Below are 19,747 nucleotides of genomic sequence, written 5' to 3' on the forward strand. Positions count from 1 at the left end.
GTGCACTTGTTCTTATAGGCACTTTAGTTTTGTCAGTGTAACAGTATAGCTTCCGTCCCTCTCCTCGCTCCTCCCTGGGCTCGAACCAGAAACACAACAACGACAGCCACCCCCGAAGCAGCGTTACCCATGCAGAGCAAGGGAAACAACCACAGGCTCAGAGCGAGTGACGTTTGAAAAGTTATTAGCGCACCACCAGCCTCATCTCGGGAGTTGATAGGCTTGAAGTCATAAACAGCGCAATGCTCGACGCACAACGAAGAGCAGCTGGCAAAACGCACGAAAGTGCTTTTTGAATGAATGTTTACGCGCCTGCTTCTGCCTACCACTGCTCAGTCAGATACTTAGATACTTGTATGCTTGTATGCTCAGTCAGATTATACGCAACGCAGGACACTCTAGATAATATGTAGTAATATCATCAACCATGTGTAGTTAACTAGTGATTATGATTGTTTTTTACAAGATAAGTTTAATGCTAGCTAGCAACTTACCTTGGCTTACTGCATTCGCGTAACAGGCAGTCTCCTAGTGGAGTGCAACAAGAGGCAGGTCGTTATTGCGTTGGACTAGTTAACTGTAAGGTTGCAAGATTGGATCCCCTGTGCTGACAAGGTGAAAATCTGTCGTTCTGCCCCTGAAGGAGGCAGTTAACCCACCGTTCCTAGGCCGTCATTGAAAATAAGAATGTGTTCTTAACTGACTTGCGTAGTTAAATAAAGGTTAAATAAAGGTGTAATTTAAAAAAAAAAACGGCAAAATCGGCGTCCAGAAATACCGATTTCCGATTGTTATGAAAACTTGAAATCGTCCCTAATTAATCGGCCATTCCGATTTAATCGGTCGACCTCTTCTCTCAACCTCTTCCTTCACTACTTATCTGATGAATATGTAACTGTAGGCATAATGTTCAGAACCCTAGTCTTATCAACACTGTATGTCTTTCATTAGGCTTCATGCCCAAAGTAGTTGATAGCATCCTATACCGTGACAGCCTGTATATCTTGTCCATTTTAAGATCACTTAACCAGTATTATACTTTCTGTATTAGTAGTTAGCTTACAGTAGTGGTCCAGTCTTTTAGATTAGGATCAAGTTGCTCCCATGACACTCATCCAAGGTCAGATTCTAGGTTTCCCTTAAATAGTTAAGATTAAGATTTGGGGATGTTAAACTGATCCTAGAGCTGTACCTAAGGGGAATTACTACCCAGAGCTTTACTAAAATGGGATTTCAGGAGTTAAGTGCTTCTGGGAGGGGAGAGGGTGTTGCTCCAAATCTCTTCTTCATCCTCAGCCCTGATTGGTTAGAGATATAGGTAGGAGAATGGAGATTGAGTGGTGAACTCAGTGTAGCTGCATGGTAACAACAGACAGTTGTGCTGCAGCTGGTTCCTCATAGTAGAAAGAAGCTTAACTGTTTTCATGCAGTCCTACAGTATAGCTTATATGAGAAGCTCATATAACATTTAGTTAGACTACGTGATCTTTTACACATAACCGCCTTTTGGGATGTAGGAGAGGTGGTCTCAGTTCAGATGCTCTTAAAGGAAAGCTCCACCCAGAAACAAAGAGCAAAATAGTTTTATCAGTCCATTGTTGATATAGTCGCAACATGTTTTGCACGTCAACAATCCTGTTTTCAAGCTGTATGACTTTCAAGATACAGGCGGTGTGATGTGATGTATTTTGCATCATATCGGCTGTGTTTTTGAATGTTCTATATCTTGAAAACTTGGAACACTGACATGCAAAACATGTTGTCACTATATCAACAATGGACTGATGAAACAGAGTAAAATAGTTTTTGGGTGTAAATGTGCGGTAGTTTGCACGATACTACATGTAGAGTCTGTTTGTGACAGCAGTCTGACATCCCCCAGCGGGGTGGTCCCCAAAACACATTACGCCGAATGAATGGCAGATCACCATTGTGTGTGTGTGTGTGTGTGTGTGTGTGTGTGGTCCGTTACGAAACACGACACTGGAGACGGGGCACAAAGCCAATGGAAATGGAAGGTTCCAGTGTTTTTGTTGTTTTTTTGAAAAAAATGTAATGATAGGGCAACTTTCTTTGTTATACTCTGATACTAGCCTGAATCTTTTCACGATTGGCCTTAATAGATTTTCTCTCTCATTAGTTTAGTAGTGTAGCCAAGCCTAATGGTTATTGAATCATTAAGTCTTTGTTCCACACTTCTTTACCTTGCACCTTGTTACTGCCATGTCTATAGGCTAGCGCCAGAAGCATATCTCTACTCTGCCTATTCTTCTCTAAATTCTGTCGGCCTATATACAGTGGGGCAAAAAAGTATTCAGTCAGCCACCAATTGTGCAAGTTCTCCCACTTAAAAAGACGAGAGAGGCCTGTAATTTTCATCATAGGTACACTTCAACTATGACAGACAAAATGAGAAAAAAAATCCAGAAAATCACATTGTAGGATTTTTTATGAATTTATTTGCAAATTATGGTGGAAAATAAACAAGTATTTGGTCACCTACAAACAAGCAAGATTTCTGGCTCTCACAGACCTGTAAACTTCTTCTTTAAGAGGCTCCTCTGTCCTCCACTCGTTACCTGTTTTAATGGCACCTGTTTGAACTTGTTATCAGTATAAAAGACACCTGTCCACAACCTCAAACAGTCACACTCCAAACTACACTATGGCCAAGACCAAAGAGCTGTCAAAGGACACCAGAAACAAAATTGTAGACCTGCACCAGGCTGGGAAGACTGAATCTGCAATAGGTAAGCAGCTTGGTTTGAAGAAATCAACTGTGGGAGCAATTATTAGGAAATGGAAGACATACAAGACCACTGATAATCTCCCTCGATCTGGGGCTCCACGCAAGATCTCACCCCGTGTGGTCAAAATGATCACAAGAACGGTGAGCAAAAATCCCAGAACCACATGGGGGACCTAGTGAATGATCAGAGAGCTGGGACCAAAGTAACAAAGCCTACCATCAGTAACACACTACACCGCCAGGGACTCAAATCCTGCAGTGCCAGACGTGTCCCCTTGCTTAAGCCAGTACATGTCCAGGCCCGTCTGAAGTTTGCTAGAGAGCATTTGGATGACGCAGAAGAAGATTGGGAGAATGTCATATGGTCAGATGAAACCAAAATAGAACTTATAATAGAACACTCGTCGTGTTTGGAGGACAACGAATGCTGAGTTGCATCCAAAGAACACAATACCTACTGTGAAGCATGGGGGTGGATACATCATGCGTTGGGGCTGTTTTCTGCAAAGGGACCAGGACGACTGATCCGTTTAAAGGAAAGAATGAATGGGGCCATGTATCGTGAGATTTTGAGTGAAAACCTCCTTCCATCAGCAAGGGCATTGAAGATGAAACGTGGCTGGGTCTTTCAGCATGACAATGATCCCAAACACACCGCCCGGGCAACGAAGGAGTGGCTTCGTAAGAAGCATTTCAAGGTCCTGGAGTGGCCTAGCCAGTCTCCAGATCTCAACCCCATAGAAAATCTTTGGAGGGAGTTGAAGTCCGTGTTGCCCAGCAACAGCCCCAAAACATCACTGCTCTAGAGGAGATCTGCATGGAGGAATGGGCCAAAATACCAGCAACAGTGTGTGAAAACCTTGTGAAGACTTACAGAAAACGTTTGACGTCTGTCATTGCCAACAATGGATATATAACAAAGTATTGAGAAACTTTTGTTATTGACCAAATACTAATTTTCCACAATAATTTGCAAATAAATTCATTTTTGTTGCATTCAGCACCACCACACCACACCCACAACCCAATACTGAATGTTCTATGAGTTAGTCTATTTTTGTGTAGAGTAGGAGAGTCACTCATTTTTGCCCTGGGAGCCGCACGAGGTCCCGAGGGCCGCACTGAAAACGTGTTATTTGCTTGCTGTCAAAATGAGCAAAAACTAGTCCTATCATTTTATTTTTATGTTCGATGCTCCCTGACTGTCTAGCTTTCATTTGGGTGATTTATTAGCGCGGAGGACACAGTAAAGAAACTGTATGATCATTATCATTTATACAGTTTCCATTTGGTCTTAGTAATTAAAAAATATGTTGAAGTTTATTATTTTTTAAACTTTTACTACCATCTCACGGGCCAGGCTGTATGCTTGATTATTTGGTGGGGGGTTGCATTGTAATTTCCTAAAATTGCCATATGTTGTGGAACACGGAAACAGCGTTTTATTGTCAAACTAATGACGCTGATTACTGGTTGAAGAAGAGAATTGGGTTGGTGACTTGGATCGTCGGTTTGTTCTGCTCGTAGATACTTTAAGTAGGAGTTTTTTAAAAGGGAGTAACAACATGTGTTAGTTTGTGTCCAGACAGTATTTTCTGGGAAAGTAACTTGTGCAAAGTGTTTAGCCCAAGTACCACTTCCTATGTAAATAAGCAAATTACAACATTTTGATTTTAGTAGAGTGGACTACTACTTAGTAGTACTACTTACAACATTACTACTTACAACATGGTCTATGTCAATGTAACTACTCTGTCCTTGATTTTGCCGGTGTACCAAAACAACAACGGTATCCTGCGTTTAAGGGTTTTGAAACTGTGGTGAGGTTGTGTGGTTGAGGACAAACTGCTGTCAAGTGGAGGGATGTTGCCTTTGACCTCTTTACTGGATCAATGGGATTAACCATGTAGTTTAGGATGTAATGCATTGACCTGTTCATGGCTGCTTGGATACTTATCGTATTATGTTTTGTAGTGAATAGTGCTCAGCCCAGTGAGACGAGTGAACGACCTCCAGCTGTGGCTTTGGCAGTTGAGAAGAGGGTCTTGTGTTCAGTATATAGCCTAGCATGCTAATTGTGTGTCTGTCAGGGCTGGCACAATAATTGTGTAACCAACAATTATGGATAAGAACCTTGAGCAATATTTTTTTGTTGTCATAATTGTTAATATATTAATTTTAGGGGGTAACATTTTTTTGTTATCCCAGTACATCTTTTTAATTTTTACACGAAGAGGGTAGGCTAAGGGAACGGCACGATCAGGAGGAAAAGCTTAATTTTCTAAAATTCCAAGCTTTCAAAACCAGTACTTTTTGAGACCAAAGCTGTGTTGTAATTCATTAATCAAACCCACACGTGCTGATACTCCAGAGACTCAACTAGTCTAAAGAAGGCCAGTTTTATTTCTTCTTTATCAGAACAACAGTTTTCAGCTGTGCTAACATAATTGCAAAAGGGTTTTCTGATGTTCAATTAGCCTTTAAAAATGATAAACTTGGATTAGCTAACAAAACAGGCCATTGGAACACAGGAGTGATGGTTGCTGATAATGGGCCTCTGTACGCCAATGTAGATATTCCATTACAAACCAGGAGAATATTGTCTGCGGTTGCAACAGTAACCAAGGGGAGCGGGGCTTAGCAAAGGGTCAATTGTGCCATTTGGCAGAAGACTAGGGCCTATGTACGTACATTTCCAGTGAATGCAACGGGATGCATAGGCTTACATCTTCAGAGAAACTGTAGGCTACATGTTTTTGGGCCTCCAATGGATACAAATTCCACAACACTTCTGGAATGTTCTGTATATTCATGGAATGCGTTGTTCTGTTTCCACAGGCTTTGAGAGCATTCTAGAAGGGTTGTTTGGGTCGAGGTTGGTGGAGGACCTAACGTTATTTAAAGGTGAGTCCGTATGTTGCACTGACACACCAACTAACATAACTTCCGCTAATTAAAACCTAAATTATGTCCCTCCCATTCATAACCACAAATCATTGATCCAAGACTCCTGAACTGAAGCCTGCGTCAAGAGGTGCAGGGAAGTCTGAGTTTGGAGCCGATGTAAAAGCATGTACGGTTCTTTTAGGCATTATCTGTGGTTTTGACAACTTCTTTTTGAGAGCTGTACGCAACTAAACGGGACTACAATACCATTTGTTTTGGTTTTAAGGAAAAGTACAATAGGATCCATACCAAGAAAATGATGAAGTCAGTGGGGTTCCAATATAAACATGTGAGTTCAGCTAAAATTAAAGCTAGAACCCTCAGGGCTCCATTCAATTTGTCATAATCACACCGGCAGACCAATTCACATTTTCATTCCACTAATTGGTCTTCTGACCAGGCAGACCAGCTCCTTTGGGAAAAATAGTACTAGTACTGCAAGAATGCTCAACAAACCATATAACTCAAACATGTTACCAATTTGAATTAAATTAAGGACCTATTCTTAATGTCTATATTTTTTTGTTTTTTGTTGTTGAATTTTACCCCTTTTTCTCCCCAATTTCATGGTATCCAATTGTTAGTAGCTACTATCTTGTCTCATCGCTACAACTCCCGTACGGGCTCGGGAGAGACTAAGGTTGAAAGTCATGCGTCCTCCGATACACAACCCAACCAAGCCGCACTGCTTCTTAACACAGCGTGCATCCAACCCGGTAGCCAGCCGCACCAATGTGTTGGAGGAAATACCTGGCAACCTTGGTTAGCGTGCACTGCGCCCGGCCCGCCACGGGAGTCGCTGGTGCGTCGCCCCACGGACCTCCGGGCGCGGCCGGGTTACGACAGAGCCTGAGCGCGAACCCAGAGTCTCTGGTGGCACAGCTGGCGCTGCAGTACAGCGCCCTTAACCACTGTGCCACCCGGGAGGCCCTTCATTTCTATACTTGATGAAGACAGGAATTAATTTATTAAAAAAAGACCCGGGAAAAAATATACTGGATTTTAAGTTAGTGTAACACATAGAATACAATATGAACTTAGTGGTTAACGATGAACTGGCCATGAAAGCCTATTCCATCAGACATTCTTCATTTAGATTGTTTAATAGGCCCTGTAGACCTAGTTCAACAGTGAATCAATATGAACATGCCCAACGCCTCTGACTAGGTATATTATTATGCTCTTTGCTGAAGGTTAGTAGGACTCAAAGCAAATGGATTTCCATGGCAACTGACAAACCAGGCACCAATTCGCGCTCACTGACACCATTTGGTCATTTTCTTTGTGTTGATGGTCTGAGATGAACTCCTTGTGTCTGTTCATGTTTATTTTTTCTAAATTCCCCCTCCCCATGACTCTTAAATGAATCCCCAAGGGGTACATGTTTAGTTTTTCTAAATTCCCCCTCTCCATGACTCTTAAATGAATCCCCAAGGGGTACATGTTTAGTTTTTCTAAATTCACCCTCCCCATGACTCTTAAATGAATCCCCAAGGGGTACATGTTTAGTTTTTCTAAATTCCCCCTCCCCATGACTCTTAAATGAATCCCCAAGGGGTACATGTTTAGTTTTTCTAAATTCCCCCTCCCCATGACTCTTAAATGAATCCCCAAGGGGTACATGTTTAGTTTTTCTAAATCCCCCTCCCCATGACTCTTAAATGAATCCAAGGGGTACATGTTTAGTTTTTCTAAATCCCCCCTCCCCATGACTCTTAAATGAATCCCCAAGGGGTACATGTTTAGTTTTTCTAAATCCCCCCTCTCCATGACTCTTAAATGAATCCCCAAGTGGTACATGTTTAGTTTTTCTAAATTCCCCCTCCCCATGACTCTTAAATGAATCCCCAAGGGGTACATGTTTAATTTTTCTAAATCCCCCCTCTCCATGACTCTTAAATGAATCCCCAAGTGGTACATGTTTAGTTTTTTGCCTTAACACTGCACCACTGATTTCAAATGATCAAAGCTCGATGATTAGTTGATTATGTGAATCCTCTGTAGTGCTAGGGCACGCGAGGACCGAGTTAGGGAAACACTGCTCTAATCTCATTTTAGGTATTCATGTAAGTAAACAAAAAAAACAATCAGTTGTGAATGTAGTGCATAATATAACCTTAGAAACCACATTCACTGAAAAATACTTTAAAAAATAAATAATTACCAATCAATTGTCAATGTCTACTTATGTTTTGATTTCTACAATAAGTGGTTGACTCTGACATCTGTGATACTTACGTCTAGGGGACTGTGTCAGTGTAGCCAAGGTTTCTAAAGGCTTTCTTTTGTTACCGTGTTCTTCACCACCATCTTAGATGTATTTTGTCGTACTATACCCTGTCCTTTCTAAAATGTCTCTTCTCGTGGATCCACAGGCAGTGAGCCCGAAGGCGGTACAGACTGGTCATTTGACGAGAACTGCCCGTTCTGCTGCATAAGACGAGACAAAGTCAAGGTAACGACTTTTCTTTTCACGTCTTTCTCTTGCTCTATTGTGTTCTGCTGTTCCACCCCTAGATGAGTGTACCTTCTGTATTACCACACTACATAAGCAGCAACATTGTCCTTTAGAAGCACCTTGTTTCTGATTGAATAATTGGAAATTGAATAATTCAACAGTCTCTCTCTCGCGCAACTGTTGTACATGTACCTATCTGCTGTGAAGTGGTAATATTTTCAAAGACCATAGGCTACAAAGAAAGCACATTTAGAACTGAATGTGGAACCGCTAGGGCTAGGTTGTATGAATAGGTGTTATTCTGAAAGAGACCTAGAGGAAGTAGCTATAGCCTCATTTATTCTGAAAGAGAAAGCTTCAGAGCTTGAGGAACTAGACTTATGAATTGTTAGTCAGTTCCATGTTTCAGAATACTGAGGCCAGATGTGAATTTGAAGGCCATACAGACTGTATAGAATCTAACCGAGGCGTATTGGAGGGGAGTTTGCTCAAACTGCACCCATCAACTGGACCTTAGCCTGTAGAGAAGCAGAGCTGTGCCCATGAAAGCAGATCTGCACTTGAAGAGAAATAAAAAGAACAAGCTGCTCATCCTCCCAGTCCACCTGGTAACTGTACTGATCTAGGACCGTGGTTCCCAAACCTAGTCCAGCTTTCAGCTAACTCTTCAAAGTTGTAATAGTAAAATGCACAAGGTGCCATTTTTTGTAATTGAGTAGTGCATTATCAGTTTTCCTCAGTAATTGCATTCAGCTATCATTTTTTAGCTAGTTGTTTTTAGCCTATACATTTAGTTGTAATGTTTGAATCACTCAAATATCAAATGCATACACATTAGATGTGGCGTAATCTATAGAATTGCCCCACGACAAAATGTGTAGAATTGCAGGTAAATGCCAGCAAGAGGTGTGTGTGTGAAGCATTTGTCATGAACAGTGGTTCTGCCCATAGAAATAGATGTGACCCGCGGGATGTTCCTCAATGCTGGATCGGGGGCCCGAGTGAAAAGGTTTGGGACCCGCTGATCTAGGAAAACAACAAACATTGCCCCTACCAGATACAGTCCAGGGTCAAATATTGATATCTCCCTAATGGATAAAGCCCCAATGTAGTATTTTGTAATCACCACTGTCTAATAAATATATTTTAATTTTACAGTGATTTATCATTTATTTCCCTGAGCCTCCTTTGGCCCTTGAAATGCTCAGTCTAATCGTGTGGGTGTTAGGAAACACATTTGAAGATATTTACATGCACAGCCCTGATAGGCGATGGGTTCTAGACCATCCTTACCTAGATGAACAGTCTGGACTATTATAATCAGATAACATTGTGGTGTCATGATGTGGGCCATAAATTCAATTCCACCTGAACAGGCTGAAATTCTAGGATTTATTTTTTCAAAAAGCTCTTATGCCCTTTGTGTGTATCATTTTCACAATTTCAGAGTTATATTTGTACAAAAAAACAAGGAAATCATGTGTTCAACGGCACTGCGCCTTTACCCCCAACTTGGGTTGCACATTTGGGGGAATATTCAGAGGTGGAAACTTTCTGTGGGAATTAACAGGAATATATGGGTATTAACAGAAATGTATGCAAATGAATATTAATACCATTTAAATGTAGATGTTTTTTGTATTGGATATATTTACCATATCATATGGAGACAGAAACATAAACCTTTTACCTCATCATAAGTAGACATAATTGCAAATTGATTAAATCCTTCCAATTGAAAAATAAATAAATAAATGTTACGAATTGAACTTTAATTAAATGAGTTGACTCTTCACATGGAATTATTTCACTGAACAACAAAATAAAGGGAATATTGAATGATCCATCGCTTCTCCCAAAAATGTTTTCAACATAAAATGACAGTCTAGAAACCAAGGCTTTGGTTGGCTTCCATGTCTTCTCCTTGGACCTCCTCAAAGTCCCCCTCTTGAACTTGAACCTCTTGAACGTCAGACTCTGAGGCCTGATCTTCACTGTCACTTTCCAACCTTGTTGAGGATGGCTCGTTGTCAGGCTCAAAAAGCCTCAAATTTGCCCGGATGGCTACACATTTTTCAACCCTTGTACTGGTCAGCCTGTTGCGTGCTTTGGTGTGTGTGTGTTCCCAAACAAGGACCAGTTGCGCTCTGATGCAGCTGATGTTGGTGGGATTTGGAGGATGATGGAGGCAACAGGGGAAAGACCCTCAGATCCACAAAGTGCCTTCCAACCAGGTGGCTGATGAGATATGTTGGCATGACCGCCATAATGCATCACCATCCCAAAGCCCTTGCTTGGAAGTGTACTCCGCCAGACTGCCAAGAACCTTGCCCTCTTCCAGGCCATGGTGGCGAGACACAATAGTGATAACACCATAGGCCTTGTTGATCTCTGCATCAGACAGGATGCTCTTGCCAGCATACTTGGGGTCCAACATGTACGTTGCAGTGTGTTTGGGCTTCAGGCAGAAGTCTTCATGCTTTTTGATGCATTTCAGAACAGAAGTTTCCTCTGCTTGGCACAACAGTGAAGTGGGCAGGGCAGTATGGATTTATTATATTACATCTGCAAGCCTGAGTCTGAACATCAGACAGGATGGCATTGTCTTCCTCAATCTGTGCAATGGCTACTGCTATAGGTTTCCCTCAGCTTACCACTCTCTCCCAAAATACATCATCCAGTAGGATCCTCTTGATGGGGCTGTCCATATCGGCAGACTGATATTTCTGTGGCCATTTCTTGGAGAGACTCCTTCCTCTCCAGGAGACTGTCAAACATGATGACAACACCACCCCAACGTGTGTTGCTGGGCAGCTTCAATGTGGTGCTCTTATTCTTCTCACTTTGCTTTGAGGTAGATTGCTGCTATAACTTGATGACCCTTCACATATTTAACCCTTTTCCTTGGCTCTCTTGTATAGTGTATCCATTATTTTCAGTGCCATGATGTCCTTGAGGAGCAGATTCAATGCATGAGCATCACAGCCAATGGGTGTGATGTGAGGGTAGGACTCCTCCACTTTAGACCAACCAGCCTTCATGTTCGCAGCATTGTATATCACCAGTGCAAATACCCTCTGTGGTCCAAGGTCATTGATGACTGCCTTCAGCACATCTGCAATGTAGAGACCAGTGTGTCTGTTGTCCCTTGTGTCTGTGCTCTTGTAGATTATTGGTTGAGGGGTGGAGATGATGTAGTTAATTATTCCTTGCCCACGACCGTTCGACCACCCATCAGATGAAATAGTCTGCTTTCTCTGGTTTGCTTGCCCATCACTTGAACTCTGAACTCTGTATCCAACAAATGAGTAGATAAAGCATGTCTTGTTGGGGGGTGTGTATGCTGGGTGAAGAACATTCAGAAATCTCTTCCAATACACATTGCCTGTGAGCATCAGAGGCGAATCTGTTGCATACACCGCTCGAGCAAGACATTCATCAGCATTTCTCTGACTACGTTCCTCCATTGAGTCAAAAAAAACTTCTGATTCCAGGAGGATCATGAGCTGTTGCCAACAATAAGGTGTCTGATTCATAATTTTCACCTTGAATAGAAGTAGAGGGACTTTTGTCAGGTTGCTTGTTGTGTGCGCTGAGGGAACTTTATGCACTTGGCCAGATGATTCTCCATCTTTGTTGCCTTCTTCACACATGATTTGGCACAGTATTTACAAATGTACACATCTATTCCTTCTACATTAGCTGCAGTGAAATGTCTCTGGAAATCTTGGCATTTTCCTGTTAAAGTAAAAAAGTAAAAAAACTAAAAACTAAATTTCATGTACAGATAAATAGTTAAGCAGTTAGATTGAACAACTCCTTTAAGAAGTTTTGAAATTAAACATGTATCGAACAGGTGAATTAACACTCCTCAGTTAGCAGGCTCAAGCAAGTTAAAACCCACATGGTAGCAAAAAACTAAGTTAGAAATGATTTAAACACAATTTGCTGTAGTCTACTCTTTACTAGTTAACAAAAAATAATTTATGTTATATAAAATATATTCACCCCACCCTGTATTGTAATCAAAACGTACCATAAAGCATGTAGTCCTTGTCTCAGACAGTTTAGTAGTGTGGGCTCAATAGCATCTCATTAGTGTGCAAGATCTTGAGAATCAGCTGCACATGTGATGGAAGAATGCACTGCACATGTGATGGAAGAGGGCACTGCACATGTGCCTCAATGGTTTATAGAAGCAGGTACCCGCGTGCCATCTCCTCATTGGTTATAACCACGTGGGTGATTGAAAGATGAACTGTTTTGCCAGTAGTTGTAGTAATACTATGAAAGTTTAGATGCCAATCACCATACAAGTTCAATGATGAAAAAGCCTGGAAGGAGGAGAGATGACTAGAAACGATTCAGTTGGCTGTTTTATGTGTGGATTAATTGGCGGAGTAGAGTACCTTGTGCATTTCAGGTAAAATAACAACTCAATGTTTCTATCCCAGGACAAATTAGCTAGCAACAGCAAGCTAGTTAAAAAGGATAAATTAGCCAGCAAGTGCAAGCGAACTAGCTAAATTGCAATACATGTTTAATTATTTTCTACCTGTCCCCAAATTAATGTAATTGGTTGAGTTTGTTTTGCTATTTTAACCTGCGTGTCGTGATCGCATTTGGTGTAGGGGGACAAAATACATTTATGCACGATAGCGCATGCGCACAGCCGGTTTGGGTTCCATGTAAGGGCTTATATCCAGACACTCTGTGTTGTCGTGCATAAGAACACCCCTTAGCAGTGGTATATTGGCCATATACCACACCCCCTTGTGCCTTATTGCTTAACCTCTCTGGGATATTTGGGATGGTAGCGTCCCACCCTGCCAACAGCCAGTGAAAGTGCAGGGCGCCAAATTCAAAACAACAAAAATCTCCTTATTATTACAAACATACAAGTATTTTACACCATTGTAAAGATAACATTCTCGTTAATCCAGCCACAGTGTCTGATTTCAAAAAGGCTTTACAGCGAAAGCACCACAAATGATTTTGGTCACCACCAAGTCACAGAAAAACACAGCCATTTTTCCAGCCAAAGAGAGGAGTCACAAAAAGCAGGAATATAGATAAAATGAATCACTAACCTTTGATCTTCATCAGATGACACTCATAGGACTTCATGTTACACAATACATGTATGTTTTGTTCGATAAAGTGCATATTTATATCTAAAAATCTCATTTTACATTGGCGTGTTATGTTCAGAAGTTCCAAAACATGCGGTGATTTTGCAGAGAGCCCCATCAATTTACAGAAATACTCATAATAAACATTGATGAAAGATACAACTATTATACATGGAACTTTAGATAAATGTCTCCTTAATGCTGTGTCAGATTTGTTTTTAAAGCACACCATGCAATAATCTGAGTACGGCGCTCAGAGACCAAAACAGCCAAAGAGATATACACTGCTCAAAAAAATAAAGGGAACACTAAAATAACACGTCCTAGATCTGAATGAATGAAATATTCTTATTTAAATACTTTTTTCTTTACATAGTTGAATGTGCTGACAACAAAATCACACAAATTATCAATGGAAATCAAATTTATCAACCCATGGAGGCCTGGATTTGAAGTCACACTCAAAATTAAAGTGGAAAACCACACTACAGGCTGATCCAACTTTGATGTAATGTCCTTAAAACAAGTCAAAATGAGGCTCAGTAGTGTGTGTGGTCTCCACGTGCCTGTATGACCTCCTTACAACGCCTGGGCATGCTCCTGATGAGGTGGCGGATGGTCTCCTGAGGGATCTCCTCCCAGACCTGGACTAAAGCATCCGCCAACTCCTGGACAGTCTGTGGTGCAACGTGGCGTTGGTGGATGGAGCGAGACATGATGTCCCAGATGTGCTCAATTGGAATCAGGTCTGGGGAACAGGCGGGCCAGTCCATAGCATCAATGCCTTCCTCTTGCAGGAACTGCTGACAAACTCCAGCCACATGAGGTCTAGCATTGTCTTGCATTAGGAGGAACCCAGGGCCAACCGCACCAGCATATGGTCTCACAAGGGTTCTGAGGATCTCATCTCGGTACCTAATGGCAGTCAGGCTACCTCTGGCAAGCACATGGAGGGCCGTGCGGCCCCCCAAAGAAATGCCACCCCACACCATGACTGACCCACCACCAAACCGGTCATGCTGGAGGATGTTGCAGGCAGCGGAACGTTCTCCGCGGCGTCTCCAGACTGTCACATCTGTCTCATGTGCTCAGTGTGAACCTGCTTTCATCTGTGAAGAGCACAGGGCGCCAGGGTCGAATTTGCCAATCTTGGTGTTCTCTGGCAAATGAAAAACGTCCTGCACGGTGTTTGGCTGTAAGCATAACCCCCACCTGTGGACGTCGGGCCCTCATACCACCCTCATGGAGTCTGTTTCTGACCGTTTGAGCAGACACATGCACATTTGTGGCCTGCTGGAGGTCATTTTGCAGGGCTCTGGCAGTGCCCCTCCCTCGCTTCCTTGCACAAAGGCGGAGGTAGCGGTCCTGCTGCTGGGCTGATGCCCTCCTACGGCCTCCTCCACGTCTCCTGATGTACTGGCCTGTCTCCTGGTAGCGCCTCCATGCTCTGGACACTACGCTGACAGACACAGCAAACCTTCTTGCCACAGCTCGCATTGACGTTCCATCCTGGATGAGCTGCACTACCTGAGCAACTTGTGTGGGTTGTAGACTCCGTCTCATGCTACCACTAGAGTGATAGCACCGCCAGCATTAAAAAGTGACCAAAACATCAGCCAGGAAGCATAGGAACTGAGAAGTGGTCTGTGGTTATCACCTGCAGAACCACTCCTTTATTGGGGGTGTCTTGCTAATTGCCTATAATTTCCACCTGTTGTCTATTCCATTTCCACAACAGCATGTGAAATGTATTGTCAATCAGTGTTGCTTCCTAAGTGGACAGTTTGATTTCACAGAAGTGTGATTGACTTGGCGTTACATTGTGTTGTTTAAGTGTTCCCTTTAATTTTTTGAGCAGTGTATATATTTATATTTGTTCGATAAAGTTCATCATTTATGTCCAAATACCTTCTTTTGTTAGGGCGTTTGGTAAACAAATGCAAACGCGCGTGCAAGTCCAGTCGAAAGGTCGGACGAAAAGTCCAAAAAGTTATATTACAGGTCGTAGAAACATGTCAAAAGAAGTATAGAATCAATCTTTAGGATGTTTTTATCATAAATCTTCAATAATGTTCCAACTGGAGAATTCCTTTGTCTGTAGAAAAGCGATGGAACGCAAGCTAACTTTCACATGACCGCGTGTCACAAGCTTGTGGCAATCTGCCAGACACCTGGCTCAATCGCCTCTCATTCGCCCCCACCTCACAGTAGAAGCCTCAAACAAGGTTCTAAAGACTGTTAACATCTAGTGGAAGCCTTAGGAAGTGCAAAATGACCCCACAGACACGGTATATTGGAATGGCAATGAGTTGAAAAACAACAAACCTCAGATTTCCCACTTCCTGGTTGGATTTTTCTCAGGTTTTCACCTGCCATATGAGTTGTTTATACTCAGACATCATTCAAACAGTTTTAGAAACTTGAGTATTTTCTTTCCAAATTTTCTAATTATATGCATATTCTAGCTTTTATGGCTGAGTAGCAGACTGTTTACTCTGGGCACCTTATTCATCCAAGCTACTCAATTCTGCCCCCAGTCACCAAGAAGTTAAGTATGTGTCTACCATATGCCACAGCATGTCACTTCTGCTGCTAAGACGCTAATCCATTTGTTTCTGGTTTCTCTCTTCTCCAAGGAGCACTTAGTTGGCCTGAGCAACCAGGGGTTGGAGAGTGGGGCTGAACCCCTGCTGGTCAAAGACCAGACCAAGATCAACAGACTTGAGAAACAAGCAGAGGAATTTTTTAATGCAGTCCTCTACAAAAAAGGTAGGTCTTTACTTACGAAGAACTATATTAGTTACAGCAATTTCTGTAAGATTGTGTATCGACAGGAATATCTAACAGGACCATGTGTGCTCTTAGTTACATTTGAGAAACTGTTGCTATGGTTGAGATGGCTTTCGCTCACGGGCTCAGGGTCAACCATCTCTACAGATGTCTTTATAATGTTATTTTCCCCTGTCCATCCCTCAGATGTGCCCATCTTCTCAGACCCGCACATTCCAGGAGTGGCTCTGGACATAATGCAGAGGATGATCCGCCAGTTTGCTGCAGAATATACCTCAAAAAGTAGTTCCTCTACTCCGGACAGCCGCTCCACTCCCAGGCCTGGTCCCCACCCAGACCAAAGCCTGCCTCCTCCCCCCTCGCTGCCCACGGTGCCCCCAGCTGCCAGCCCTGGTGGTACTGCTACCCCCTCCGTACCCAGCCAGAACCCCGTCCTCTCCAAGCTGCTGATGGCCGACCAGGACTTGCCTCTCGACCTCACTGTCAAGAAGCCTCTGCCACAGCCTGTAGAACAAGGTAGCAGCAGATGCACTAGTGCTGGTAGTAGACTGATCGAGCAGACACACTTGTACTGGTAATATATTTGATGTAAAGTAACCTCTTCCTAACTTTCAAGAGGTTCCCGCCACAGCCTGCAGAACAAGGTACCAGCAGATTCACTACACTACTGTACTGCACACTAGGGTTGAATGATGGGAACCTGGTTACTGAGATTTATTGGAATTTACCACTCAAAACAACTCCTTTTTCCCAGGATAAATGCCAGATCCTGGTAAATTATAATAAATTATTTTTATGAAAAGCATGGCGTGAAATGGAACTGTTAAATGATATGCAATGCCTTAATCTGGCTTCTGCATATCCTCTGCATGATGAACCAACTCTCAGGGTGGGGACAGACAGCCCATCTCTGTATGGAGCGCAGTTCACAATGCATGTAGACTTATCATCTCACCATGCTAACTTTTATTCCCTTCTGACAGGTGCATTTGCTGCAGCATAGCCTATGATACAGTAACATATAGAATGAATGTGGATCTAATTTACCATCTCCATCTGGCTTTCGAGGGTCACCTTGTTTTTTCATTGTAAAGATGATTTTTTAATTGCAGAGTTTTTAAACAGACTATCACTGTAATGTTGTTGTTTAAATCAGTGTCTTTCTCTCTCTCCAACTCTATTCAAACACTGTCTTTCTCTCTCTCCAACTCTATTCAAACACTGTCTTTCTCTCTCTCCAACTCTATTCAAACACTGTCTTTCTCTCTCTCCAACTCTATTCAAACACTGTCTTTCTCTCTCTCCAACTCTATTCAAACACTGTCTTTCTCTCTCCAACTCTATTCAAACACTGTCTTTCTCTCTCTCCAACTCTATTCAAACACTGTCTTTCTCTCTCTCCAACTCTATTCAAACACTGTCTTTCTCTCTCTCCAACTCTATACAAACACTGTCTTTCTCTCTCTCCAACTCTATTCAAACACTGTCTTTCTCTCTCTCCAACTCTATTCAAACACTGTCTTTCTCTCTCTCCAACTCTATTCAAACACTGTCTTTCTCTCTCTCCAACTCTATTCAAACACTGTCTTTCTCTCTCTCCAACTCTATTCAAACACTGTCTTTCTCTCTCTCCAGCTCTATTCAAACACTGTCTTTCTCTCTCTCCAACTCTATACAAACACTGTCTTTCTCTCTCTCCAACTCTATTCAAACACTGTCTTTCTCTCTCTCCAACTCTATTCAAACACTGTCTTTCTCTCTCTCCAACTCTATTCAAACACTGTCTTTCTCTCTCTCCAACTCTATTCAAACACTGTCTTTCTCTCTCTCCAACTCTATTCAAACACTGTCTTTCTCTCTCTCCAACTCTATTCAAACACTGTCTTTCTCTCTCTCCAACTCTATACAAACACTGTCTTTCTCTCTCTCCAACTCTATTCAAACACTGTCTTTCTCTCTCTCCAACTCTATTCAAACACTGTCTTTCTCTCTCTCCAACTCTATTCAAACACTGTCTTTCTCTCTCTCCAACTCTATTCAAATTGCATCCAAAATAGATAACCCTGTTCTAGATTTGTATGTGTGTGTGTGTGTATGTATAGCCCTATATATTGATGTCCTAGCCTACCTCTTTCATATTTACATTCACTGCTGTATTAGCCTTATATTTAGATAATTAATGATGGGGTATGCATAATAAGCTTATAGATTATGTCTCTTGCTCAATACACAAGGACCTGTTCTCCTCTGGCCTCTCCTTAAAAACCACTCCTTAGCTCTTGGAGTCCCAAGCAGGAAAAGCTAGACTAGAATAGCTTGCTGGACATAATTTATTTTAGCGTTATACCAATAGACTATTCGAAGAGGGACGCAAGCTCTTTTTTTTGCAGATTTTTAAATTCAGCAGCCAATAGAACTCTCGGGTACTTTAAAAGAAGAGTGAACACGCGATGGCGGTAGGCTATAGCAGTTATTCATTCAGAACCAGAACCATTCAATCTTCTTGAAGAGAAGTGAAAGCCTTCTGCATCTAATTCTAGTCCTATATTACTATTATTCAAGGATGACATTAGCATGATGAAGATTAATGAAATAAGTTTTGTTGTCCTTAACTGATAACTTAGCGAGGAAGGAATTAAGCGAAAGAGGTAGACTAATAACATTAGGGGAAATCTTATGAAAGCTACATATGCGTCAGCATACTCCATATAGAAATGGGCCACATTTTTATATTTCAAAATGTCCTAGCCTACAGGCTACATTTAACTTTGTAGGCAGCATGTGCTGCACCAGAATCACATGTTCTCTTTTGCGTTCTCATGGTTTGAATGATGTGCGTAATTACAGTCCATGTAATACAGTTCACACTCAAAAAGATTAGCTTAATGGAGCTAGTTTAATTTATTTACTCAAGGGAGCACATACAGCTGAAGTCGGAAGTTTACATACACCTTAGCCAAATACATTTCAACTCAGTTTTTCACAATTCCTAACATTTAATCCTAGTAAAAAATCCCTGTCTAAGGTCAATTAAGATCACCACTTTATTTTAAGAAGGTGAAATGTCAGTAGAATAGTAGAGAATTATTTATTTCAGCTTTTTTCTTTCATCACATTCCCAGTGGGTCAGATTTTCACATACACTCAATTAGTATTTGGTAGCATTGCCTTTAAATTGTTTAACTTGGGTCAAATGTTTCGGGTAGCCTTCCACAAGCTTCCCACAATAATTTGGGTGAATTTTGGCCCATTCCTCCTGACAGAGCTGGTGTAACTGAGTCAAGTTTGTAGGCCTCCTTGCTCTTTTTCAGTTCTGCCTACAAATTTTCAATAGGATTGAGGTCAGGGCTTTGCGATGGCCACTCCAATACCTTGACTTGGTTGTTCTTAAGCCATTTTGCCACAACTTTGGAAGTATGCTTGGGGTCCTTCTTCATTTGCAAGACCCATTTGCGGCCAAGCTTTAACTTCCTGACTGATGTCTTGAGATGTTGCTTCAATATATCCACATATATACATCCCCACAACATGATGCTGCCACCGCCGTGCTTCACGGTTGGGATGGTGTTCTTCGGCTTGCAAGCCTCCCCCTTTTCCCTTCAAACATATTGATGGTCATTATGGCCAAACAGTTCTATTTTTGTTTCATCATTTCTCCAAAGTACGATCTTT

The 19,747-nt window shown here is 41.9% G+C and overlaps 1 protein-coding gene across 1 annotated transcript in view; it reads left to right on the forward strand.

Annotated features, from left to right (window-relative positions):
* Positions 1 to 19,747, forward strand: part of LOC115118423 (uncharacterized) — a 72,987-nt gene that overhangs the window by 17,957 nt on the left and 35,283 nt on the right. Inside the window, exons 2-5 of the mRNA XM_065002318.1 lie at positions 5,588 to 5,653; positions 8,071 to 8,150; positions 15,922 to 16,054; positions 16,262 to 16,591. Of these exons, the coding sequence (XP_064858390.1) occupies positions 5,588 to 5,653; positions 8,071 to 8,150; positions 15,922 to 16,054; positions 16,262 to 16,591 (609 nt within the window). The remainder of the gene's footprint in view (positions 1 to 5,587; positions 5,654 to 8,070; positions 8,151 to 15,921; positions 16,055 to 16,261; positions 16,592 to 19,747) is intronic.

Source organism: Oncorhynchus nerka, linkage group LG16, assembly GCF_034236695.1.
Source record: "Oncorhynchus nerka isolate Pitt River linkage group LG16, Oner_Uvic_2.0, whole genome shotgun sequence".
Taxonomy (NCBI): Eukaryota; Metazoa; Chordata; class Actinopteri; order Salmoniformes; family Salmonidae; genus Oncorhynchus; species Oncorhynchus nerka.